At 43.1% G+C, this 26450-nt stretch overlaps 1 protein-coding gene across 1 annotated transcript in view; it reads right to left on the bottom strand.

Annotated features, from left to right (window-relative positions):
* The window catches only part of POM121C (POM121 transmembrane nucleoporin C), a 29076-nt gene extending 2965 nt beyond the window's left edge, over nt 1-26111 (bottom strand). Inside the window, exons 1-11 of the mRNA XM_053556194.1 lie at nt 25515-26111; nt 23319-23534; nt 22850-23008; nt 20606-20686; nt 18152-18323; nt 7799-7890; nt 6461-6534; nt 5792-5916; nt 5567-5669; nt 5095-5271; nt 2332-3975 (exon numbers count right to left, since the gene is read on the bottom strand). Coding sequence (XP_053412169.1) covers nt 2332-3975; nt 5095-5271; nt 5567-5669; nt 5792-5916; nt 6461-6534; nt 7799-7890; nt 18152-18323; nt 20606-20686; nt 22850-23008; nt 23319-23534; nt 25515-26086 — 3415 coding nt within the window. The 5' untranslated portion in view covers nt 26087-26111. The remainder of the gene's footprint in view (nt 1-2331; nt 3976-5094; nt 5272-5566; nt 5670-5791; nt 5917-6460; nt 6535-7798; nt 7891-18151; nt 18324-20605; nt 20687-22849; nt 23009-23318; nt 23535-25514) is intronic.
* Between the last annotated feature and the right edge of the window lie 339 nt (nt 26112-26450).

The following is a 26450-nucleotide window of genomic DNA, read 5'->3' as shown; positions in this document are numbered from 1 at the left end:
TCTGGTCAGGTAAGGAAGTCCCTTGATGACCAGGACTGTGAAGAGAGGACCTCCACACCTGGCTTGACCAGCTCACCTATTTTCAATCGGGATTGATTTTGTTATGCTGCTTCTCCCTAGTTAAATGTACCTTTCCCTCTAGATACCATAAACTCAGCATCACTCCACACTGTTGGCCCCTTATCTTCTCATGGTGCTCTCGGGAACAACATGAGAACTCCCCTCCCCTCACCTTGCCCTAACTTAATTTGAGCTGTCCTGTCCTCACAGAGCTTTTCCCCTCTCAAGGCCAGGCTCATCTCCCTCATGTGGACAGGTCTTGGGGCCTTAGAAGTGCAGGCATTTTCCTGCTTTCTAATGGGGCATCCTCATCTTCAAACACCCCAACTTGTTTGAAGTGCAGGTCATCAGATTCAGTGCCTGGTCCTTAAACTTTAAACTGCCAGGCTATCTCTCTTCATTCATGGAGGACACCTGGCTAGCTGCACCCTCTCCAGCGCCCCCATCACCACCCCCGATGATGTCATCTGTGAGAATGACTAATGATCCTCTCTAGCCCCCTCACCTTGCTTCCTTGATGAGCTTTTCCTCTATCTTACCTCTTCCACCCACTATGATCACCCTGTTACCACCAGGAACTGCTCCAGCATCTAAACCTCTACTATATTCCTCTCCAGCTCACTTCTGTTTTCCTACTTCCTGCATTTCCTCAACTTCATCAAGGCCGCTGGTCCACTGCCCTCTGCTGCTATGCTTGTATTTCCAGCCACCTACTTATTTTAGGTCTACATTTCAACAAGCACTGGTCAGGTAGGTAAGGAAGGCCACTCACTGGCCTCATTTTGATCACAATTTTCCAACCCACAAAACTGCCCAGCCAATTTATTACACTTTCTCCCTGCCCCCTTTTTTGAGACACCATCTCTGTCACCCAGGCTACAGTGCAGTGGCGCCATCATAGCTCACTGTAGCCTTTAACTACTGAGCTCAAGTGATCTCTTACCTCAGGTGTGTGCCACCACACCTAGCTGATTTTTTTTTCTTTTTTTTTGAGACAGGGGTCTTGCAATGCTGCTCAGATTGGTCTCAAACTAGGATCCAGCAATCCTCCCACCTCAGCCTCCTAAGTCGATGCATTATAGGTATGAGCCATCGCACCTGGCTACTCCTTTTTTTTGAGACAGAGTCTCACTTTGTCACCCTTGGTTCAGTGCCATGGTGTCACAGCTCACAGTAACCTCAAATTCTTGGGCTCAAGTAATTCTCTTGCCTCAGCCTCCCATGTACCTAAGACTATGGGCGTCTGCCACAAGGCCCAAGACAAGGTCTTGCTCTGGTTCAGGGTGGTCTTGAACCTGGGAGCTCAAGCAATCCACGCGCCTCAGCCTTCCAGAGTGCTAGGTTTACAGGCGTGAGCCACTCGCTCAGCCTACACTTTTTCCTTTCCCACTGTTCAAAATGCCTATTTCAAGAGGCCCTCTTTTTAATAGTATTTCCCTGACTCACTTCTAAGATCTTCTTTCATATTTAATGAAAAAAACAGAAGTTACTAGGGCTAAAATTCATCTTCCACATGGCAGATAAGACTTCATTTTTCTACAGAAAATTCTGTGATTTCCCTTAATACTTAAAACTCAAAACACCAAGTGCTAACTATGGTGTTTGACCTCCACCTACCTCTCAGCTCCTTTACATGTTTCCTCCATTGTTATCCCTTCTTCCACACCTGCCTTTTCTCTGCTCATGCCAGCTTGTTTCAGCCCCTGGGCCTTTGCACTAGGTATTTCCAGTGCCTGCACTGCAGACTCTTGCTTTTGAGCTCTCCTTCTACCCCTTTCTCTCTCACACACAAACACTCCTCCCTCACCCCATACTCTTAGCCCTCTTTTGTGGCAAATATATGTGGGTCATTAGGAAAGTTTTTGAGATGCACAAAAATCAAGAAATGTAAAATCTGTGCAGATGGAAAGAAAGGGAGTCCTCCCAGCAACAGCCATAGGCCAAGTTGAAACTTGCATTGTTGAATCAGAAAGGACACTGTCAACTGTGTTTCTTGGAAGTGAAATAGACCGTAACAGTCTGTCTCAAAACTTTCGTAGTGACCCAAGTCTTCTCAGCTTAACTTTCTCAGAAAGGCCTTCCTTGTCCACCTTAATACATGATGGCTTTTCCAATCAGTAATTACACCTTATCAAAACATTTTATTGCTATCTGACATTTAATTGACTTCCATAATGAACATCTATTTTTTTACCACCACAAAGAGCAGAGCCTGTTCTTGCTCTTACAACAGCAGCCAGCCCAGCAAACCAAGTGCGTTCCCCCACTTACCTCCAAACACAGGTTTGTTCTCAGGTGTGCTGGCCACATTGAAGGCAAAGGGTGTGCTCTGGCTGGGTGTGCCCAGGGTGTTCTGACCTAAATTCCCCCCAAAGGGGGTGGTGGTGCCAGTGGTCCCGCTCTGTCCTGCTCCAAAGCTAAATGCTCCAGAGGTGGAGCTGGCACCTGGTGTAGCCACATTGATCCCAAAGCCCCCACTGCCAGTTGAGGCTGCTGATGCCCCAAATGTGAAAGGGCCAAACACTGAGCTACTGGTCCCACTGCTGGTGGTTTGGGTTGTAGCTCCAAAGCCAGAGGTGGTGGGTGCACCAAAGGAGAAAACAGCCGTGGTGCTACCAAAGGCTGGCTGAGTGCTGGCAGGTGTGCCAAAGGCAGAGGCTGTGGTTTTCAAACCACCAAAAGCTGAATGCGTAGTGCTGCCAAAGGCTGGCTGGGCTGGGGTTGGCGCTGGAGTTGCAGCTGGGGCTGGAGCTGCAGAGTTTCCAAATGTGAAAGAGCTGCCGAAGCTTGGGGCAAGGGTGGGCTTGGTGGCTCCCTGCGGCTGCCCATCAGTGGCCCCAAATGCAGGCTGGGGGTTGGCTCCTGGGTATGATGGGAGAGTCGGCTTGGTGCTTGAGCCAAAGGGAATGTTGAATGCTGGGGTGGTCGTGTTACTGAACGTCAGCACAGACTGGTTGGTGGTGGCTGGGGCTGAGGTGGTGAGGGTGCTGCCAAAGCCACTGAAGCCGGCAGTGCTGCTGCTGGTGGCTGTCTGAACAGCACTGGGAAGTGACTGGCCAAAGGTGGTGATTGTGGTTGATACAGGCATGGCAGGTGGCTTTCCAAACTGGAATATAGAGCCCATGGCTGGGGTAAAGCTGGCACTGGAGGCAGGGGGCGCCCCAAAGAGGAAAGGCTGTGCAGTGGAAGTGGTGGTGCTAGTCACACTGCTCACGGTGCTGTTCACACTGTTTACACCAAAGCCAAAAACAGGCTTTGAAGCAGAGTCTGCAGAGGTACTGGCTGTGCTGATGGATGCCACTGTAGAGGTGGCAGTGGCCAGCCCAGTGAAGAGAGGGGCAGTTGTAGCTGCAACAGTGGCTGGAGTAGTTGTCTGCTTGAAGGGAGCAGACAAGGGCGCAGATGGAGGCAGCCCTGTGTTGCTAAAGATAGGCTGGAAAGTCAGGGACAAGGTACTGGAGGTTGTGGAGAGGGTGGAGCTGGAGGATGTGGAGGATGCTGTGGTTGTGACTGAAAAGCCAGATGGCTCAGGGCCTTCACTCTCACTCTTCGGTGGGGCCATAAAAATGGGCTTGAACATGGGAGACGCTGAAGACACAGCAGGAACAACAGGAGAAGGAGGGTTAGAAGGTGGGGTGCTCAGCATTCCAAATAGAAAACCTTGCTTAGGGGTGGGGGATGGGGCAGATGGGGCTTGGGGTTTGGCAGATGTCTCTGCTGGAAGGGCTGGAGGTGACTTGATGTCAGTGACTGGTATCGTGGAAGAAGTAGGGACCAGACCCATGAATGTGACTGTTGATTTTGAGTCTGTAGAGGTGCCAGGAAGGGGCCCTGATTGTGAAGAGCCAAAAGGGGCCTGAAGGCTGGGTGTCTTTGGAGGTGAAAGGGCCTCAGTGGTTGCCACTCCAGAAGATTCTGGGAAAAATAGAAAAAGGACGTTTGAATCTTTCAATATCTCTGTATCCTTCCCAAGCCAACCACAGTTCCAGCGATTCAACAGTCAGTCAATAAATACAGCTAAGCCTATATCCCAGGCTTGTGACGTAAATCCAAATGTATGGAAACTACACCAACTCCAATCACCTGAACTCAAGTTCAGTTACTTATCTAGATATACCTTAGGTATCTAAGAAATATTTACTGTGCTCATCTACCAGACACTCAGTAAAGAGTGTACAATGAGTGAGTCTCTGATCTTGAGAATACTAACTCTCTGCCACTGTGTGATAAACTACAGTAACAGAGGTGTACATTCATGCAGTGCCATGAAGACACCAGCCTAGAACACTCAAGGGACCCTTGAAAGCCTAGAGCAGTGGTTCTCAACTTGGGGGTTGCAACCCCTTTGGGGGTCTCCTGCATATCAGATATTTACATTACGATTCATAACAGTAGCAAAATTACAGTTATGAAGTAGCAATGAAAATAATGTTATGGTTGGGGGTCACCACAACATGAGGAACTGTATAAAGGGTCGCGGCATTAGGAAGGTTGAGAACCACTGACCTAGAGGGAAAAAAGGAATTAGTGTTATGCTGCACCCAGGGTTCTAATCAGCATGCAACAACTTAACCACATCATCACATGCACAAAAACCCCTCACAGGAGAACACTGTTAACATTATTCTGGGTGGCGCCTGTGGCTCAAGGAGTGGGGCACCGGTCCCATATGCCGGAGGTGGCGGGTTCAAACCCAGCCCCGGCCAAAAACCACAAAAAAAAAACAAACAAAAAAACCCAACAACATTATTCCCATTTTACAAATCGTAACAGCAAGGCTCACAGCAGCCAAGAAACTGGGTCTCGGATTAAGAGCCAAAAGTAAACTGCCTTCCCTGGGTTTAAGTGTTGCAGTACACCTTCCCTAAAACTTCCTGACTAGAGAATTCTCAAGTCTTTAAGCTTATAGTAGCTCAGGTTTGGTAAGTCAGAATGTGTTCTATCTTTGAAATAATCTCCAGTGACTGACAGGCGTGATGATTTTCCTTCAACCTAAGCAAAGGCTGATGCTCCAAAGGCATCTCTTGCACTCACCCGGGAAGGATGGGAGGCCTGGGGAATTCTGCATTTTCTTCAAGCTCTCTAACAGTGGGTTAGTGCTTGGGGCTGGGAGGGAGGACAGGAAGGAGGCAGTTCCAGCAGCAGGAAGGGTAAAAGTAAATGAAGGCTGAGTGGTGGGTGGAGTCTCAGTGACAGAGGCTGAGGCAGCATCTGAGGAAGAAAGAAAAAACTGTTCTTACTTGTTTGGGACTTCTCTCCAGATGGCTTATCAGAGAGCACGGGATGCTCAGAGCCACAGGAGGACTCATCTAGGAGTGCCTCCCCTCCACTGCACGGGTGTCCATGTTTCAGTGAAGACCTACATGGATTTCTCAGTTGAGAAAACATGAAGTCTTCCTGGGGTTTTTTGAGAGAACCTCATTTTAAAAAAAGACACCAAAATAAAACCAGAGGAAAGAAATACTTTAAATCTCTCCTACGTGTACAATTGATCTGTACTCCTTACCGGTTTTATCCTCCAAAACCTTATTAAACCATTGTAATGAAGCTTTCTTTTCTAAGTCCAGGTCTTCAGCAGTGATTGAATAGCCAAGTTGGGGAGGTGGAGGCTACCAAAGAGAAAAGAGAAGTCAGGTCAATCAGAAGAAACTGCAAGAAACCTATAGTTAGCCTTCTCGAGACTCAGAACAGCAAAGCTGGGGTGGGCAGGAGTAGATGGACAAAACCATACCAAAGTGAGCTGTTCCCCTCGCCTGGAAGGCAGCAGCTGAATCTTCCGTTTTCGTTGCCCAGAGCTGCCAGGTGTAGATGGGGAATTCCATGAGTTTTGTTTCTTCCATGTAGATGTATCTGCAACTAAAGAAAGAAATCTAGGCTTGTTTGCATTCTTCCCTCTTCCAGAAATGGATAATTTTGTCTACCAAGTGTTTTCAACACTGAGTTTTCACTGGGTTATCTCTCAAAAGATTCCATTTTCCATGGCTTGGGAAGTTGGATGGTGTTTGCAAGATTATTTCTAATAGTCAAGAGCAGTGGTTCTTAACTTTCCTAATGCTGCCATGTATTTTCATTGTTACAAAGGGGGTCACGACTCACAGGTTGAGAATCGCTGGTGAAGAGGATATAAAGAGACAACTGCTTTAAGGTTGTGCACACAACTGTTTTGTGGGCAGTGATTGCCTGGATCACTCACAGATGTCTCCGAGTTTATCTCTATCCAACAGTTGTGTTTTACCAGACTACAAACCTTTGAAGGACAGGAAACCCCTCTGTAGCTACCATGCCCCAGACAAGGTAATATGCAATATATTTTTTCAATAGGTGTTAATCTAAATGTTCCCCATTAAACACTTTTACTACCACCAAACTCTCAGCCACTACTGTTGGCTCGGCAACCTACCCCTTTCGCCCTGGGACTCCTTGTCTGTCACCAATGGAGTTGAAGAACTGGAATGATGACATAACTCATCTTCTCTGTCGGAAGAAAAGGCAGAATTTAGAAAGCTTTCCCAAAGTACTCAGTAACTTCTTATACTCTTGAGCTACCAATTGGCTACCACCCATGAGGGCCATGATTTATGATCTCAGTATGTCAGGATAAAAAAAAAAGTCAAAAGAAAATTACTTTAGAAATGATGGGAGGCACCTCATGGAGGCCATGGAGAAACCTTTGTTTTAAAACAACCACAATACAGGTGGCACCTGTGGCTCAGTGGGTAGGGTGCCAACCCCATATACCGAGGGTGGCAGGTTCAAACCCGGCCCTGGCCAAACTACAACAAAAAATAGCCAGGCATCGTGGCAGGCGCCTGCAGTTCCAGCTACTGGGGAGGCTGAGGCAAGAGAATCACTTAAGCCCAGGAGCTGGAGGTTGCTGTGAGCTGTGATGCCACGACACTCTACCAAGGGCGATAAAAGTGAGACTCTGTCTCGAAAAAAAAAAAAACAATAACAACCACAAAACAAGAATCTTCAAAACCTTCCTCGTGGCTCGGTGCCTGTAGGTCAGTGGCTAGGGCACCAGCCACATGCACACCAGCCTGGGCCTGCCAAACAACGACAACTATAATCAAAAAATAGCCAGGCGTTGTGCGGTGCCTGTGGCTCAACAAGTAGGGCGCCGGACCCATGTGCCAGAGGTGGTGGGTTCAAACCCAGCCCCAGCCAAAAACTGCAACAACAACAACAACAATAGCCAGGCGTTGTGGCGGGTTCCTGTAGTCCTAACTACTTGGGAGGCTGAAGCAAGAGAATTGCTTAAGCCCAAGAGTTAAAGGTTGCTGTGAGCTGTGACACCACTGCACTCAACTTAGGGCTACATAGTTGAGTCTCTGTCTCAAAAAAAAAAAAATCTTCCTCACAACCTGCCAAGTTCCTAGGAGATCTAGACACAGATCTAATCCTTGAGGGACTGGAGTTCCAGCCAACTGTAAGGACCTAGGGGGTCAGCTAAAGTCAAGAACCTAAAGGCTCTTGCTCACTGCCACGACTCTATCCTTGAGTGGTCTCTGCTCTTGCACCCTGACCCCTCTGCTGGAGCAAGAGGCAGACAGCCATAAGTCTGTTAGAGATGAGAGTAGTTCAGGTGGGTACTTCACTGCCCTTCTCCTAAGACTTAATTTCTTTGCTCCTCCAAGTCAGAGGAGAATAAATCCTAAGAGCTAAGTACACTTCCCTCCTTCCCTCACCTCTCATTTGTTAATACAGCAAATGATAACTGCAGAAGAATGCTTATTACCTTATTTTCTTTGTTGGCCTCTCTGGTGTCTGGGAGCGGGATGAGGCCGGGCTAGAGAAGGGTGACAAAGTGGGGCCACTTCTCTTCCAGAGCTAGAAGTCAAACCAAGAGTGACATGACTGCACCAGTTGATAATTTAGCATCTGACCATCAACCTAACTTTGTGGTTCTATTCATCGCTGCATAAAAAGTCTCCTTTTAAGTGACTAACACAGTATTTTTCTGTGAAAAAAAGATCCTCGAAAAGAAAAGCCAATTGCCAGTTTCAATTATGGAAGCAAAAAAGTAAAACAACAAGGAGTCTAGAAAAGTAATGGAATGCTAACTATAATAATAAAAGGAATAAATGTTCTTTTGCATATATTAAAAAGTGGAATGTTACATTCAGTTGTGGTAGAGCTATGATGTGTACAGGGACTTTCTATGGAAAGGATAAAATTAGGAAACTGTCCAGTGAAGGTAAGCCAATAAACTAATTTAGTTTACTTTCATTAAATGTTCAGTTTTTATTTACTAAACTTGTTTTTTTAAAATACTCTGTCGTGGTATTTATGACTTCTGCAACATTTGTTTATTATGTGATAAAATAATTTATACATCTGTCCCTTGTATCAGGCAAGTCTTTGACATCAAAGATAGTGTTTTCTTCTATGCTTCCTTTGAAAGCAACAAAGTAGCTGACTCTGCAAATATTCTTATAAGAGGTGAGCATAATTTGCAAAGATACTAAACTATCACCTTAGACCCTTTCTGTCCTACTTGAAGAGCTTCTAGTGATTTCTTACCCTGTAACAGTTGCATTACCTAAGTACAAACAAGAAAACAACAAAAGAATTCACAAGAGGAAAAGAGGGATTTAAAAGGTGATGAAACAGTAGAAAAGTTCTATAAGATGATCAGGAAACCTAAGGCCCAGAATGACCTTGAAAAAAATGGTCACATCAATAACAGTTTTAAAAGTTAATCTTAGAGGGCGGCGCCTATGGCTCAAGGAGTAGGGCGCCGGTCCCATATGCCGGAGGTGGCGGGTTCAAACCCAGCCCCGGCCAAAAAAAAAAAAAAAAGTTAATCTTAGAATAAGAAACAAGAAAAGAGTCATTTGGAAAGACCAGAGCACAGGGGTTTAAAAAATATGGGATTACAGGGATATAAAAGAGCAAAACAGAGAAGTCTAATAAAGTGTTCTAAGGAATGAACAAATATATATATATATATATATGACTGAAAACATACATACAGAAATGCACATACAGCAGAAACTCTGTAAGTTGACCACTCAAGAGACTGCAACAAACTGGTCAATACACAGGCCTACTGCACTGATATGTACATGTCTGGTCTATGAAAATCAGGTCAACTTGAGGTAAATGTAAGGAGGTAATCAACTATGGAGGTTCTACTGTGTGTGTGTGTGTATGGCATTATCAATCACTTCAAATACCTAACACCAGCTCACTGGTTTTTACACGTTTGCTCATCAGTCAACTGTGAAACTTTGAAAGACATTTTGTCTGGGACTTACATTTTTAACCAAAGTACCCTGTACACTAAAGGTTCTACATGCCTGAGAAAACAAGGGTCAGAAATGCCAAAGGTGAGCTGGGTGCAGTGGCTTGCACCTGTTATCCTAGCACTCTGGGAGGCCAAGATGGGTGGATTGCTAGAGCTCATGAGTTTGAGACCAGCCTGAGCAAGAGTGAGACCCCATCTCTACTAAAAACAGGAAAACTAGCCATGCATCACTGTGGTAGGTGCCTGCAGTCCCAGCTAGGTGGGAGGCTGAGGCAGGAGGATGTTTGAGCCCAAGAGTTTGAGCTTGCTGTTAGCTATGATGATGCCACAGCGCTCTACCCAGGGTGATAGACTGAGACTCTGTCTCAAAGGAAAAAGAAAAAAAGAAATGCCAGAGATGATTGTAAACTGTAAGGTTTACCCAGGAACGAGGACAACTTGATTTAACAATTATCAGAAAATAGTGTTGTAGCTCTAGTTCACAAACTATACATAAGCACATATTCCAGGTGTAACAAAGACAAGGATGTTTGCTGTTACTTCTACTCAATGTTGTACTGAAAGTCCTAGCCAAACACAATAAGGAATAAACAAACAAAACAGTGTAAGAATGAAAAGAAAAGGAAAACACTGTCATTACTAAAGACAACATGATTGTATGTACAAAAATCCTAAAGAATATAGAAATATTCAACATTTAGCAAACTTTCTGACTACAAAATCAGTTGAATTTCTACACATCAGCAACAGACAACCAAATTTTAAAGATACTCTTTACCGCACCATTAAAAACATGTACCTAGAAATAAATCTAACGGAAGAGAAGTAAAACCTCTATAAAGAGAAATTAGAGATGACAAATAAATGAAGGATATACCATCTTCATAGATTAGAAGACTCAATATTAAAAAATGTCAATTCTGGGCAGCGCCTGTGGCTCAAGGAGTAGGGCGCCAGTCCCATATGCTGGAGGTGGCGGGTTCAAACCCAGCCCCGGCCAAAAAACCACAAAAAAAAATGTCAATTCTGGGTGGTGCCTGTGCCTATGTGAGTAGGGCGCAGGCCCCATATACCAAGGGTGGCGGATTGGAACCCAACCCCAGCCAAATTGCAACAAAAAATAGCCAGGCATTGTGGCGGGTGCCTGTAGTCCCAGCTACTTGGGAGGCTGAGGCAAGAGAATTGCCTATGCCCAAGAGCTGGAGGTTGCTGTGACACCACGGCACTCTACCAAGGGTGACAAAATGAGACTCTGTCTCTAAAAAATAAAAAATGTCAATTCTAACCAAAATAATCATTAGCAGATTAAAGGTACTCCCAATCAATATGTTAGCAAGTGAGACGCTGTCTCTACAAAATAAAAACCAAAACCGAGAGGTAATACTTACATGTCATAGATTCCGAGAGTATACAGTAAAGAGTAAATTTCCCTTTTGTCTCAATAATTATTACCAGTTTCTAATGTATGTCAGAATCATTCTATGTGTTTTTTTTTGAGACAGAGTTTCACTTTGTCACCCTCGGTAGAGTGCTGTGGCATCATACCTCACAGGAGCCTCAAACTTTTGGGCTCGAGTGATTCTCTTGCTTCAGCCTCCCAAGTAGCTGGGACTATAGGCACCTGCCACAATGCCCAGCTATTTTTAGAGACCAGGTCTCACTTTGGCTCAGGCTGGTCTCGAACCTGTGAGGTCAGACAATCCTCCTGACATGGCCTCCCAGAGTGCTAGGGTTATAGCCACCGCACCTGGCCCATTCTATGAATATTAAAAGATTAAAGGTATCAGCAGCCCAAATAATAAAAACTCTACATAAAGTTCTGCACCTTGTTTTTCATTTATTTTTGAGATCATTGATGAGTACTGCCATATTCTTAATAGTAACACAGTATTTCAGTTTATAAAAACACTTTAAGTTATTCAACCAGCTCCCCTGAAAAGATACACTGTTTCTAAAATCCTGCTATTAAAATAATGCCACAATGAAATGCTTGTACATGTCAGCATATGTGCAAGATAACTTTCTAAAGGTACAGCTGGTGGATCAAAGAGCATATGCATCCCTAAGGTTGGCAATTCCTGCAACACAGCCCTCTAGAGCAGTTCTCAACCTTCCCAATGCTGTGGTGATCCTTTAATACAGTTCCTCATGTTGTGGTGACCCCCAACTATAAAATTATTTTCATTGCTACTTTATAACTGTAATTTTGCTACTGTTATGAATCGTAATGTAAATATCTGATATGCAGGAGACCCCCAAAGGGATCACAACCCACAGTTTGAGAACCGCTGCTCTAGAGGGATTGTACCAATGGAAGCTCTCACCAGCAATGCATGAGAAGTTTATTTCCTCTAATACTGTACGTGTATGTTTCTATCTTATATTTAAAACTTCAGTTTGTCTGGAATAGGCTTCTCTAAAACAGGAAAAACTCTTGAACAAGAGAAGAAAAAAGACCCTTCAGAAAAATGGGCAAAAGACATGAACCAATAGTCATGGAAAATAATCATTAACATATGAACCGATGGGCTTGGTGTCTGTAACACAGTAGTTACGGCGCCCCAGGCACATACATGGAGGGCTAGCGGGTTTGAACTCAGCCCAGGCCAGCTAAATGACGACAACTGCAACAAAAAATAGCCAGACATTGTGGCGGGCGCCTGTAGTCCCAGCTACTCGAGAGGCTAAGGCAAGAGAATCACTTAAGCCCAAGAGTTGGAGGTTGTTGTGAGTTCTGACGCCACAGTACCAAGGGCGACATAGTGAGACTCTGTCTCAAAAAAACAAAAAACATATGAATAGATGATAAAACTTATTCATAAGAGACAAAAACTACATACTATTCTTCAACTGTAAACTTAGTAAAATCCAAAGCTATGATAACCTAATCTGTTGGTGAGGCTGTGGAGAAATGATCCCTCTCATACAATGCTAATGGGAATGCTAAATGGTACACGTTCTGTAGAGAGAGGATTTAAACACTGACCTTGGAATATGACGTCTAGGAATGTATTCCTAAAGTATAACTGCCAAGAGCAAAATGACATAGGAACAAAATATTCTTTGCAGCACTATTTATAATAGTAGAAGACTGAAATAACCCAAGGTTTATCAATAGAGCCTAAAGTGACTATGCAGTTGTTAAGCAAAAAGATGAATTTCTATGTATTGCTATGTGTGGCTTCTACTATATAAGCAAGGTTCAAACCTATATATATCGTTCAGTACCTTAAATGTTATAAAGTAGGAGCTGATAAATACACGTACTTATTACCTGCATGCAGTTTAAAAAAAATGAAGGATTGGGCAGCACCTGTGGCTCAGGGAGTAGGGTGCCGGCCCCATATACCGAGGGTGGTGGGTTCAAACCCAGCCCCAGCCAAACTGCAACAACAGCAACAAAAAAATAGCTGGGCGTTGTGGCGGGTGCCTGTAGTCCCAGCTACTCAGGGGGCTGAGGCAAGAGAATCACCTAAGCCCAGGAGCTGGAGGTTGCTGTGAGCTGTGACGCCATGGCACTCTACCAAGGGTGACAAAGTGAGACTCTGTCTCTAAAAAAAAAAAAAAAAAATGGAGGATAATCAAAAAGTAATGAAGTGGAGAGGAAAGTGATAGACACTGGATTTCTCTGAGTGTCTGTTTTAGTGCATGATTTCTAGAACTGAAGTATTTTCTTTCTTTCTTTTTTTTTGAGACAGTTTCACTTTGTTGCCCTCGGTAGAGTGCTGTAGGGCAACAAAGTGAAACAACCTCCAACTCCTAGGCTTAGATGATTCTCTGGCTCAGCCTCCCAAGTAGCTGGGACTACAGGTGCCCACCACAATGCCCAGCTAATTTTTTTTTTTTTTGGTTGCAGTTTGGCTACAGGTACCCCCCCTTATTTCATTTTTTATTTATTTTTTGAGCTGTTGCCCTGGGTAGAGTGTCACTGAGTCGTAGCTCGCAACAACCTCCAACTCTTGGGGTGAAGAGATCCTCTTGTCTCAATTTTTCTATTTTTAGTAGAAATGAGGTCTCGCTTTTGCTCAGATTGGTCTCAAACTCCTGAACTCAAGCCATCCACCTGCCTCAGCCTCTCACGAGTGCTAGGATGACAGCATGAGCCACTATGCCTGGCCCAATTGAAGTATTTTAAATAATTCAAAAAGAAAAACAGAAATCCCCAGAACTTTCAAATACCTTGAACAAATGAAATTACCGATATAAAGTTGGTAGTGTAACTGACAATTCATTTACTTTAAAATAATAATGTAAAAACCCTAGCATTCACAGAAAGATATATAATCCTTAAACTGACTTCAGAAGTCTTACGTTAATAACGACACTGATGTTGTTATTTTGAAATTGTGTGCCCTAGGATCAATCAAATAAATAACTATGGATCAACATATTTTGTATAATACATAAAAATATAAAATCAAAGAAATTATGTAAAAAATCCTGTCAATGTAAATCTAAATTTGAAATACCATTATTAATTATTTACATTCCTCTTTCTACATTGGTATATCTCCTGTCTCCTGGAATGTAGACTATAGTTTCTAAATACCATTTCCAAATGGAAGAAACCAAAGCTATTTGCCAAAAGAGTTGACTCACTCTAGGTTGGAAATGGACTTTTTGGGAAGTGGCAGAGGAACAACAAAGCTTTCTTTTTTTTTTTTTTTTTTTTTAATTTTTTTTGTAGAGACAGAGTCTCACTTTATGGCCCTCGGCAGAGTGCCGTGGCCTCACACAGCTCACAGCAACCTCCAACTCCTGGGCTTAAGCGATTCTCCTGCCTCAGCCTCCCGAGTAGCTGGGACTACAGGCGCCCACCACAACGCCCGGCTATTTTTTGGTTGCAGTTTGGCCGGGGCTGGGTTTGAACCCGCCACCCTCGGTATATGGGGCCGGCGCCCAACCGGCTGAGCCACAGGCGCCGCCCACAACAAAGCTTTCTATAAAAGACGGCTGAGGTCAAGCCTTTCGGCTGGAGACGCCATCTTCCAGTAATTCACCAAAATGACAAACACAAAGGGAAAGAGGAGAGGCACCCGATACATGTTCTCTAGGCCTTTTAGAAAACATGGAGTTGTTCCTTGGGCCACATATATGCGAATCTACAAGAAAGGTGATATTGTAGACATCAAGGGAATGGGTACTGTTCAAAAAGGCATGCCACACAAATGTTACCAGGGCAAAACTGGAAAAGTCTACAATGTCACCCAGCATGCTGTTGGCATTGTTGTAAACAAACAAGTTAAGGGCAAGATTCTTGGCAAGAGGATTAATGTTCGTACTGAGCATATTAAGCACTCTAAAAGCCAAGATAGCTTCCTGAAATGTGTGAAGGAAAATGATCAGAAAAAGAAGGAAGCCAAAGAGAAAGGTACCTGGGTTCAACTGAAGCGCCAGCCTGCTCCACCCAGAGAAGTACGCTTTGTGAGAACCAATGGAAAGGAGCCTGAGTTCCTAGAACCCATTCCCCATAAATTCATGGCATAATAAGGATATAATATAGCACACAGGAGTACCAGTGGACCCGTGTTTTTAGGTGCAAGAACCTATTTATTCCCCACGAGCTCATGGCATAATAGGTGTACAGCATAGCACACAAGATAACCAATAGGCCCCATGTAACAGTGATACAAGGTGCTAGAACCTATTTCCCAGGAATTCAAAATTCAATCAACACTTTTGCACATTCAATGGCAAGATGCCTCCCTGAGCTACTAGAACCTCTTCCCTATGAATTCATGGCATGGTAGATAAAAATAATAGCGTAAAAATGTTTCTTGTTCATTCACTACAAGTGTGATTTTTTCCCTCCAAAAATGTATTAAAGCAAATTTTAATGTGTCCTAAAAAAACAAAAACAAAAACAAAACAAAGACTGTTGAGGTCAGTTTAAAAGGGTTCCCACAGCCTGAAGCTGGAAGTCTGTACATCAAAAATAATAACTATAATGTATTAAAAAACATGAAATGTTTACAAAAACTCAAGACATTCTTAAAGATAACAAAAGCAAAAACCTCACTGGTCACCTTAGCTATCTGGTCATTCAAGCCTCTAGGCAGGGCCTGTTCTTCCATATAAAATTTTAGTAAGTGTAGGGGGAATAAGAGTATCACCATTTGCAACCTAGTTTAACAGTACATCTACCCTGTTTCCCCAAAAATAAGACAGTGTCTTATTTTAAGGTGTGCTCCCAAAGATGCGCTAGGTCTTATTTTCAGGGGACGTCTTATCTTTCCTGTAAGTAGGTCTTATTTTTGGAGGATGTCTTATTTTCGGGGAAACAGGGTAAGTAGATGTCGATAAATGGCTGATAAAATCATCAGGTGAAAAGCTCAGACACGGGTCAGGTGTGGTAGCTCACTCCTGTAATCCTAACACTCTGGAAGGTCCAGGTGGGTGGATCGCCTGAGTTCAGGAGTTTGAGACCTTCCTGAGCAAGAGGGAGACCCCATCTCCAAAAATAGCCCGATATTGTGGCAGGGGCCTATAGTCCCAGCTGCTTGGGAGGCTGAGGCAAGAGGATCTCTTGAGCCCAAGAGTTTGAGGTTGCTGTGAGCTACATTGTCACAGCACTCTACCAAGGGTGACAAAGTGAGACTAAAGCTCACAGATATATTGAAATGGATGAATCAAATTAACAACACCTGAATCCAAAGATCAATATTTGTATCACTGAAATTGGGAAATCAGATATTATTTGCATGCTGATATGATACAAAAGGAAACCTATCGAGTATCTGGCCAAAATAATTGAATTTTAATCTAATCAAGTTTTAGGATCCAAAAATCTATTTACATGGAAAACCCAAGAATTCCAGGTTGCATAAGTTATGGTTGCACCCCTGCACTCCACGCAGGGGGCAACACAGAGCAAGACCCTATCTTAAAAAAAAAAAACAAAAAAAACACAGAGTGAGGCACAGTGGCTCACAACTGTAATCCTAGCACTCTAGGAGGCTGAGGCTGAGTGGACTGCCTGAGCTAAGGAGTTCGAGACCATCCTGAGCACGAGCGAGACCCTATCTCTAAAAAATTAGCTGGGTGTTCTGGCAGGCACCTGTAGTCCCAGCTACTAGGGGGCTGAGGCAAGAGGACCTCTTAAGCCCAAGAGTTTGAGGTTGCTGTGAGCTATGACACCACATCACTCTACCAAGCGGGACAAAGTGAGGAGTATGATCAACTAAGTAATATTAAAGAGTTATTATTTAGGGAAGATAATGGTATTATGGCTATTAATGTTTTAGAAGAAGTCTGAACAGTTAAAAAGACAAAGAAGTGCCTATAGGTACAATGATAGGTTTGCAATTTACTTTAAAACAGAAAAGAGCAGTCCAGGCTCCGGGGCTCACAACTGTAATCCCAGCATTCTGGGGATCAGCTTGAGCTCAGGAGTTTGATACCAGCCTCAGCAAGAGTGAAACCCTGTCTCTATTTTAAAATAAATAAAAATTTTAAAAAATAAAAATAAAACACAAGAGCAAGAATTGATGTTAACAAGATTGATGAAATGCTCTTAACTGCTAAAGCTATATGAAGGGTCATTATATTTTCACTCCTATGTACATCTGAAATTTTACATAATAAAAAGATTTAAAAAATAGAAGTATGTACTTAATAAGGCTGTTGTGATGATGAAGAAATTTACATAAAATGCTTAATGTAGGGCCTAACATAAAGTAAGTGCTCCAAGTAAAGCTTCTTATCATCCTTTTTTTTCATTCCCACAACTACTCTGGCTTAGCTTTCACCTTTCATATATAGTACTATCAGAGCCTCTGGGCTGATGAACTTGTTTCAAAATTTTCTTCACTCAAAAAATTTTCTCCAGGGCAGTGCCTGTGGCTCAAAGGAGGAGGACACTGGCCCCATATACTGGAGGTGGCAGGTTCAAACCCGGCCCTGGTCAAAAACTACAAAAAAAAAAAAGAAAGAAAGAAAAAGAAAATTTTCTCCATACATGCTTCATCTTTTTTTCTAGGTACTATATATTTGGTACCCACTTATAGGCACTATAATGGGTGCTTTTCAAACATTACTTTTAATCATTACAATAATCATGCACAGATGAGAAAGAGAGGTTAAGAGATTTGCCTGCCCAAGAACCAATAACTACTGTCAGAGCCATAATTTGAACCCAGTGTGTCTGGTAGCAAAGCTTGCTCTATTCCCTATACAATGCTCCAATCCTCTTTCTGAAAAAGAATTATGACCACTTCTCATTTAAGAAGCTTTCACTAAATTCTAAATGCCTGTAGGATAAATCCCTTTGATGATGCAATGTAGGGTGGCGCCTGTGGCTCAGTGAGTAGGGTTCTGGCCCCATATACCGAAGGTGGTGGGGGTTCAAACCCAGCCCTGGCCAGACTGCAACAAAAAATAGCCAGGTGTTGTTCCAGGCACCTGTAGTCCCAGCTACTTGAGAGGCTGAGGCAAGAGAATCACCTAAGCCCAAGAATAGAGGTTGCTATGAGCTATGACACCACAGCACTCTACCGAGGGCAACAAAATGAGACTCTGTCTCTAAATCAAAAATAAAAAAAAAAAAGGATGATACAATGCAATCCAAACCAAGTCTACCTTTTCAATCACATTAATACTATTTATGAATTGTTTATTCTTCATCCATTCATCTGTAATAATAGCTTTGTCTTGTATTGGGGTTCCACAGGTGCACTGGTTTACTTCCTGGGCTTTCTAGTCTATTGCACTGGTCTATGTTTATCATTAAAAGGTTTGTATCTTCTGTTAGTTTAGAGACGATCCTAATTTCTGACAGATAGAAGGTGGTTAGTAAACATTAATGAATGCTGAGAACCCATTTCCCCCCCACAAGAGCTGTACCTGTGAGAAGCCTCGAGTAGAGCTGTAAGAACTGGTAATGGCATTGCGGCTGGAGCTAGGGATGCCACCTGTGTACGTGCTTGCCAAGGAGCTCACAGAAGAAGTGCGAGATCTCTTATTCAAGTGGTCCTCTAAGCTCTGGGAATTGAGGCCTCTCTTCAGAGACCCAGGCCTAACAAAAGAAGATGAATAGATGTACTATTGAAGGTTTCATCCATGGTCATGATACCTTTCTTGACAAACATGAAGAGGATAATGCTCTTAACTTCTGCTGTTGAACTGATAAAATCAGCAAAGAAAACCAAAGATTTATTTATTTATTTATTATTTTTTGAGATAGTGTCTCACTTCGTCACCCATGGTAGATTGCGGTGGCATCACAGCTCACAGCAACCTCCAACTCTTGGGTTCAAGCGATCCTCTTGCCTCAGCCTCCCAAGTAGCTGGGACTATAGGTGCCCACCACAATGCTCGGCTATTTTTGGAGATGGGGTCTCACTCTGGCTTAGGCTGGTCTTAAACCTGTGAGCTCAGGAAATCCACCCGGTTGGGTGGATGAGCACCATACTCAGAAGAAAACCAAAGATTTAAAACTTAAATATATACAAGGTTGAACAATTAAGTTTCACAAACTTATCCCAGAAAAAGTGCTAAATACCTCATTGCTGAATATCACTATGGTCACCTATGAAATATTCTGCTTGGAAAGCTATGCACTAACACCAGCACCTACTCCATCTTTCACAACAATTTTGGAACTTCTTTTCTGCAGTTGCCATTAGAGCTGTCATAGTACCAGGTATGACAATTAAATTCACAAATGCATTCTAGAAAAAGTGCTTTGAAGTTGCATGACTTCCCAAAGGGAGTATTTCAAAGGTGACCATAGTGATGATCAGCAATGAGGTACACAGTACTTTTTCTAAAATGAGTTTGTGAACTTAATTGTTTGATCTTGTAGGATTTAATTTGTATAGTATTTTAGAAAATGCACATTAATCTATAACAACAGACAGCAGATCAGTGGATGCCTGGGAATGGGGAAGGACTGGAGGATATAAGGAAGCACAAAGTAACTTCTGGAGGTGATGATGTGTTTATTAAATTTATGGTGGTGATAGTTTCACAAGTGTATATATATGCTACAATTTATCATACACTGTAACAGCATATTATACATCAATTATACTTCAATAAAGCTGTTTAAAAAAAAAAATCAAGAGTTAGGAGGAACCAATTTTTAAACCTCCAAATGAAAGATTCCCTATATATCTTTCTTGTGGGAGTTATCCAACTTTGTTACTATGTAGACAACTTTCTATTTCCTAGAGTGATCCATGTCAACCATAAGCCTGTTTATTCTTATTAAAATATATTTCCTCTAACTTTCACCCAAGAATCCTAAAGCCAAACCATGTAAGTTATTTTGCCTCATTCATGTGACAGTCCTTTAGTTTTAGGGGCACCATTATCCACTCCTCCCTTATTTCCTTTGGGATTTTCCTCCTGTGGGCTAGTATTTCTACACTTCCCAAACCATTTCACCCACCCCCCTGAGGGTATTGCAAATCTCCTTAACATCTTTGTTGCTTCACTGGAAATGGATTTCAGTTTGCGTACATTCTCTCTCACAGTGCAATATGCTGAACTGAACACAATGCTTCATGGACAGTCTGAGAACAAAGGAAAGCAGGACCACTATCCACCCACCTCATTCTAATCTTTCTTCTAACAGTACTAACTAGGAGCACATAAGCTTTTCTGGCAGCCACATCATACTGCTGAGTCAAATTAAGTACATAAGCCATCCTAAGTCTCCTAAAACATACTTCAAAGCTATTTCCCCTTCTATCTAATTCTTCCTCCAGTGTATTTTTAAAATGTTAAAACTTAGACGGTGCCTGTGGCTCAGTGAGTAGGGTGCAGGCCCCATATACCGAGAGTGGTGGGTTTGAACCCAGCCCCAGCCAAACTGCAACAACAACAACAACAAAATAGCTGGGCGTTGTGGTGGGCACCTGTAGTCCCAGCTACTCGAGAGGCTGAAGCAAGAGAATCACCTAAGCCCAAGAATTGGAGGTTGTTGTGAGCTGTGACGCCACAGCACTCTACCAAGGGCGACAATTTAAAGTTAAAACTTAACCTTAAATTTCATATTGTTACATTTTATCCTTTGCACAAACCTTACAATTTACATACTTGGTTATCAAATATATTTAGAAACCCTCTTGGCCATAGCACATTTCACTCACCATAATGCTAAAATAGTAAAAGGAATTGGACAGTAGTTAATTGTGACAAGTTACTCAAAATATTCCTCCCTAATTTCAAAGATATGAACCTGAATTAAGTGATGCAAAAAGAAAAGGGGAAAATCCTACAGGGCAACTGTTTTCATGATGTCATTTTTCTAAATACATAGTTGATATTTTGTCCAGATGGACTCTCACTTACTTAGGCACAAAAGAAGCGGGAACTCCATTGGCCACCAGGGGCTCAAATGCTGACTGTCCACTCTCACTGCTATCATGGCGCCTGTGATAAATCAAAAAATTCTCAATGAAATGATGTGACTTTTTCCCATCCTTTTTTTTTTTTAAATCATAGCTGTGTACATTAATGCAATCATGGGGTACAATGTGCTGGCTTTATATACAATTTGAAATATTTTCATCAAACTGGTTAACATAGCCTTCACGGCATTTTCTTAGTTATTGTGTTAAGATGTTTATATTCTACACTTAGTAAATTTCACATGTACTCTTCCTTTTTCCCTTCTCATATTACTGAGACTCTACACTATCTCTATGAAGTACAGATTCCATGCAAGACAAGAAAAAGGTTGTTTCAAATCCCTAAGCATCTAAAAGGTAAACTTAACCTAAAACTGTCCTGGTAATAAGGACAGTATAAAAATACTTCAAGACTCAGCTGTACCAATTATTTTATCTGCCAACTTCACATTAAAGTTAACTCATAAATTTAACACTCCACCATCCACAAATTAAAAATATATATATAACAAAAAAAAAAACATGTGAGGGACCAACCCACGTGTCTCACAGTGCTCCAGAGGTTCTCAAGCCATTTAGGGAAAGGTCTATTATGTCACCTATAAAGAGCCTATGCATGGTGCACAGGTGCAATCACTGCTTACAGGATTTTATAGGAAAGATAATAAATACAGAATCTGTATTTACCGGCTCACTAGGCTTAGGAAAAATTACTACCTTGGAGAACATGAGAAATCTATTTGGATAAGAAGAATAAGTGTTGCTTTCTCTATACCCCCTGCCACTCCTGCTTAGTGGACATTAGTGCAAACTTGCCACAACTGTTAATTCCCACCTCTAGTTACTCCTACCTGATCTTCCTGAATTACACAAATATACTTGCACTTATTAAGATTTCCCTCATCGGGTGGCGCCTGTGGCTCAGTCGGTACAGCGCCGGCCCCATATACCAGGGTGGCAGGTTCAAACCCGGGCCCGGCCAAACTGCAACCAAAAAAAAATAGCTGGGCGTTGTGGCGGGCACCTGTAGTCCCAGCTACTCGGGAGGCTGAGGCAAGAGAATCGCTTAAGCCCAGGAGTTGGAGGTTGCTGTGAGCTGTGTGAGGCCATGGCACTCTAGCGAGGGCCATAAAGTGAGACTCTGTCTCTACAAAAAAAAAAAAAGATTTCCCTCACCTAATTTTGTCATCTACATTATCAAAGATGGCCAACTTTGAAACTATTGAATGCGAATAATCTAGTCTAGGTAATGGGGACAATTTCATTATTTTAGGTGTGGAATCCAGTGTCTCCTCAGAGAGCTCTTTCGAGCTCTTTCTTGACTGCTTTATATAAAGAAGCCCCTTTCTCAATCCCCTCTAATTACTCTGTTTTTTTAATCTCTATACACTTAACATTCTATAATTACCATGTTTATCTTACTATCATTTTTCAAAAATGTCTGTCTCCCTCCTAAGAGCAGGGGTTTTTCATCTAATTCACCGCTCTATCCACCGTACTTGGAACAGGGTCTGGCACACAGTAGGTCCTCAACAAATATTTGCTGAATTAAAAAAATGAGTGGAATCTTTAACTGATTCCGTGGAAAACCACAAATAGTTCTGTATCACAACTAACCACTTAAACATTCTTTCTTTCCATACTTAGGAAACCGTTTACTGCATTTTCATTAAGTTACCATATAAGCCAGATTGGTTTTATTGTCATTACTGATAACTCTACCATACTCTAGTTTTCACTTTCCTTTGACAAGTATTTCTTTAAGCACAATTACGACATTTAAACTGGTGGTTACCCAAATAATTGAACAACACCAAATGTGAAGGGAAGACTTTGAGTATTCAAATGTGAAAATAAAAGTTTAAATATTTGCACCCAAAGTAGAGGGTAAAATGGCTAATAGTTGTCACCTTATCGCTACAACTTATGGAAAAGGTAAACTATAACATTTAACCTGTGCCTTAGGAAATGAACAGCACTGAAACCCTTATTACCTAGCTCTTTCATGAATGCCAAAAAAGAGTACCTATTAAGGCAAACAAACTAGAGTTGGTCACTGCACCTTTATAGTAATATTCTGTATTTCATTGAATTCTCAGGAGTCCACATGGAAAGTCTGTTTAGCCCTGAACAGCTGTCTCTATAATGGACTTCAACAATTTGAAAGGGAAATTGGGACTGTTACCTTCTTTTATTTTCCTGGCCATCAGCACATATTTGGTCTTCCTCCTCCACTGTCCTTTTCTTCCTTTCTTTGAGGGCACTCAGGACAGTCTCCCTTGCACATGGGTCTGGGGCATTACTTGATGGTGAGGACAGTGTTGAGCTGATTACCTGCTCTGGCCTGTAATGAAAGAAAAGACTCTAATAGTTATTAATTACCATGCTATGTAGCACAGACTCAGGTTACTAAAAAATCAGAAGCTAACCAAAAGGCAAAAGTATAATCTATAATCGTAGAAACTGTTCTTAGCAATTAAAGCTACTGTCGAGGGCAAAAAATGGAAAAAAAAAAAAGATTTTACTAGAATTTAGGGCTTCTCATTCAAATAACCTGTTACTTTTTTTCCTTATAGTTTTTCTGTCAGAGGAACAAGTGTAGAAGAATGAAGAGGACACAAAAGAGACAGTACTCTTCCAATAGTAATACTCACATTGTAGAACGAGTCAATTTCCTGTCAGGAGGGGCAATCCTCACAGTCACTGGGCTAATTCCCATCCTGGAATTACGAACAGATAACACAGTCTTCTTTGGACAACCATTCCAGCATACTGTGGGAAGTACCCCCAGAAACGAATACTGGGCCTGCTGGAGCGGATATCGTCTTCGAGGTGTTATTACAAATCGATTTGAGAAACTCCCATACTCCCTGCAGAGAATGGGAGAAACATCATGAAACAAAAGCTTAAAAGAATGTCAGAAAACTTAAATGGCTAAATAACCACGAGTTAAGACATCTTCCAAAGGGCTTAATAAATCTCTTTCTAATCAACAGAATACAGTATTTTTTTTGGCAACTTTCCCTTATTCCATCTAAGGGCAGGTGGACTTCAACAATTAGAGGGGAAATAAAAAACCCTGCCCATGCAAATAAAACTACAATGGAGAAAAAAAGTATGTGTTGTTGGTGTGTATAGGGAGGAACTTTTCAATTATCCTTCAATCCTTTGTGCTAAATCATCAGTGATAATGTACCTAGAGTCAAACATTTTTAATACCTAGTTCACCTTCTCAATTCAATTTTTTTTTTTTTTGGAGACAGCGTCCCAAGCTGTCGCCCTGGGTAGAGTACCGTGGCATCATAGCTCACAGCAATCTCCAACTTGGGCTTAAGAAATACTCTTGCTTCAGTTTTTCTATTTTTAGTAGAGATGGGGTCCCACTTTTGCTCAGGCTTGTCTTGATCTCATAAGCTCAAGCAGTCCACTCACCTTGGCCTCCCAGAGTGCTAAGATTACAGGCGTGAGCCACCACGCTCAGCCCAATTAAATGTATTTATCAAGAATCTAACATCTTGGTTCAAGAGGCTAAGGCTCCAGCCACAGACACCGGAGCTGGTGGGTTCAAATCCAGCCGGGATCCGCCAAACAACAATGACGGCTGCAACCAAAAAAATAGCCAGGCATTGTGGCAGGTGCCTATAGTCCCAGCTATTTGGGAGGCGGAGGCAGAGGCAGGAAAATAGCTTGAGCTCAGGAGTTGGAGGATGCTGTGAGCTGTAATGCCACGGCACTCTACCCAGGGTGACAGCTTGAGGCTCTGTCTCAAAAAAAAAAAAAAAAAAAAAAGAATCTAACATCTTCACTGATTTTTTTGTATTCTCTTTTATCATTCAGCTATTGGGACTAAATAAAAACGTCTGTTCAGGTTGGGCACAGTGACTCACAACTGTAATCCTAACACCTGAGGCCCAGCGTTTGAGAACAGCCTGAGCAAAATCCCCATCTCTATGAAAAATCGGCTGGGTGAGCTGGTATGCACCTGTTGCCCCAGCTACATAGGAGGCTGAAGCAGGAGTGTTGTTTGATCGCAGGATGATGCCACTGCACTCTAGTTCTGGCAATGGAGACTTTCTCCAAAGCAAGTCTCTTTAATTTCATCATTAAAATGGGCAAATTATGAGCCTGGACACAATGGCTCATACTAGTAATCCTAGCTCTTTGGGGACCTCCTCAAGGCCAGGAGTTCAGCCAGCATGGGCAACACAGCAAGACTCCATCCCTTAAAAAAAATGAAAAACAAAAATTAGCCTGGTTTGGTGGTCTGTGGCTATTGGGGGTCTGAGGTGGGAGGATTCCTTGAGCCCTGGAACTCAAGGTTACAATCAGCTATTATCCCACCACTGCAATTCAGCCAGAGCAAGAGAATGAGACCCTGTCTCTCAAAATTTTTTTGATGGCCTTTATCAAAGAGGTGTTTCCTGGCAACATCTCCATGAGCTCTGCTGATACAATTTCTTTTGCTCTGTTGCCCAGGCTAGATGTAGCTGATATAATTTCTTCTACTGGTCCAAAGACAAAAATATAACCAAACATACTACACGATTGGAAGAAAATGTTATTTTTACCCAAAGTAGAGCTATTTTAGTAGTTTATCATGTATTCTGCTAAATCCAGACACTAAAATTCAAGCTGTTTTAAGAACTGGAAGGAAGGAAATATATTTGGCAACACAATATCTAAGAGTTAGAGGGCAAGAGACTGCGGACACACACCAAGGTTTTGTTAAAGAGAACAAAACCACAGACTCTATTTTGGATTTGATGAAAAGGAAAATTGGTTTTAAAAGTCAAGTCCTCAATTTAAAACCAGTCTAACTAGGAGAATGTGGGAAAATCAACGTATCTTACCTGTGGGAAGACCTCCTAGAGGGTCGGAGAAGAGGGGTGGGGAGAGAGGGGTAAACGTGCTGTACACGATGGGTTGGTGAAGCCGAAGGTGCAGAGCAGGCCGGTGGGCGGCGACTAGGCCTCTCCCGCAGTTCCCTAACCTCCTGAGAGGGGACAGGTTGCGGCGGGCCAGGTTTGCCCAGGTAACTGCCCATGAGGAGCAGTTCAGCAGGGTCAGGTCCTTCAAGTAGGGTCCGCGACTCGAGGAGATTTCCGTTTACCGCAGACTTGGCTGGAGGCGAAGCAAGTAGTGTTCGCCGACGTCGCGCGTTCCGAACCAGCGAGGGCAAGCCCCGCGAACCTCGGGGCTCGCGGCTCAGTCCCCACCAGGCCGCGGTAGCCCCCACGGCCAGCCAGGCCAACGCAGCTACCGCCGGAACCAGATACAGCACGAGGCCGAAGAGCGACAGGCCGAGGAGCGCCGCCCCGGCAGGCCCGCCGCAGCCTCCACCCCGGCCCCTGCCAGCCCTGACACTCGCTATGGGCCGCCGCCGACACTCGCCTCCTCCGGCTGCCGCAGCCGCCGGAGACATCGCGGCTCCGCGGCGCGGAGAAGACTTAAATATCCCAGCGTGCACCGCGCCGCGCGCGCGTCATAGCGCGCCGCATACGTCACTGCGCGGGCGACTGTGCGCAGCGTCCGCGAGGAAACGCTACTGCTGGGCAACAACAGTCCTCATTTGAAAATGCTGCGTGCTTAGCCGGGCCTTGTGGCGGGCTCCTCTAGTCCCAGCTACTCGGGAAGCTGAGGCAAGGGAATGACTTGAGCCCAAGAATTTGAGGTTGCTGTGAGCTGTGATGCTGCGGCATTCTACCGAGAGCGACAAAATGAGACTCTGTCTCAAAAAAAAAAGAAAATGCTGCGTGCTTTATAGGCCCAGTGTGATACTTGACATT

This window comes from Nycticebus coucang, chromosome 12 (genome assembly GCF_027406575.1).
Source record: "Nycticebus coucang isolate mNycCou1 chromosome 12, mNycCou1.pri, whole genome shotgun sequence".
NCBI lineage: Eukaryota > Metazoa > Chordata > Mammalia > Primates > Lorisidae > Nycticebus > Nycticebus coucang.
This window is presented reverse-complemented; position numbering and strand designations above follow the sequence as displayed.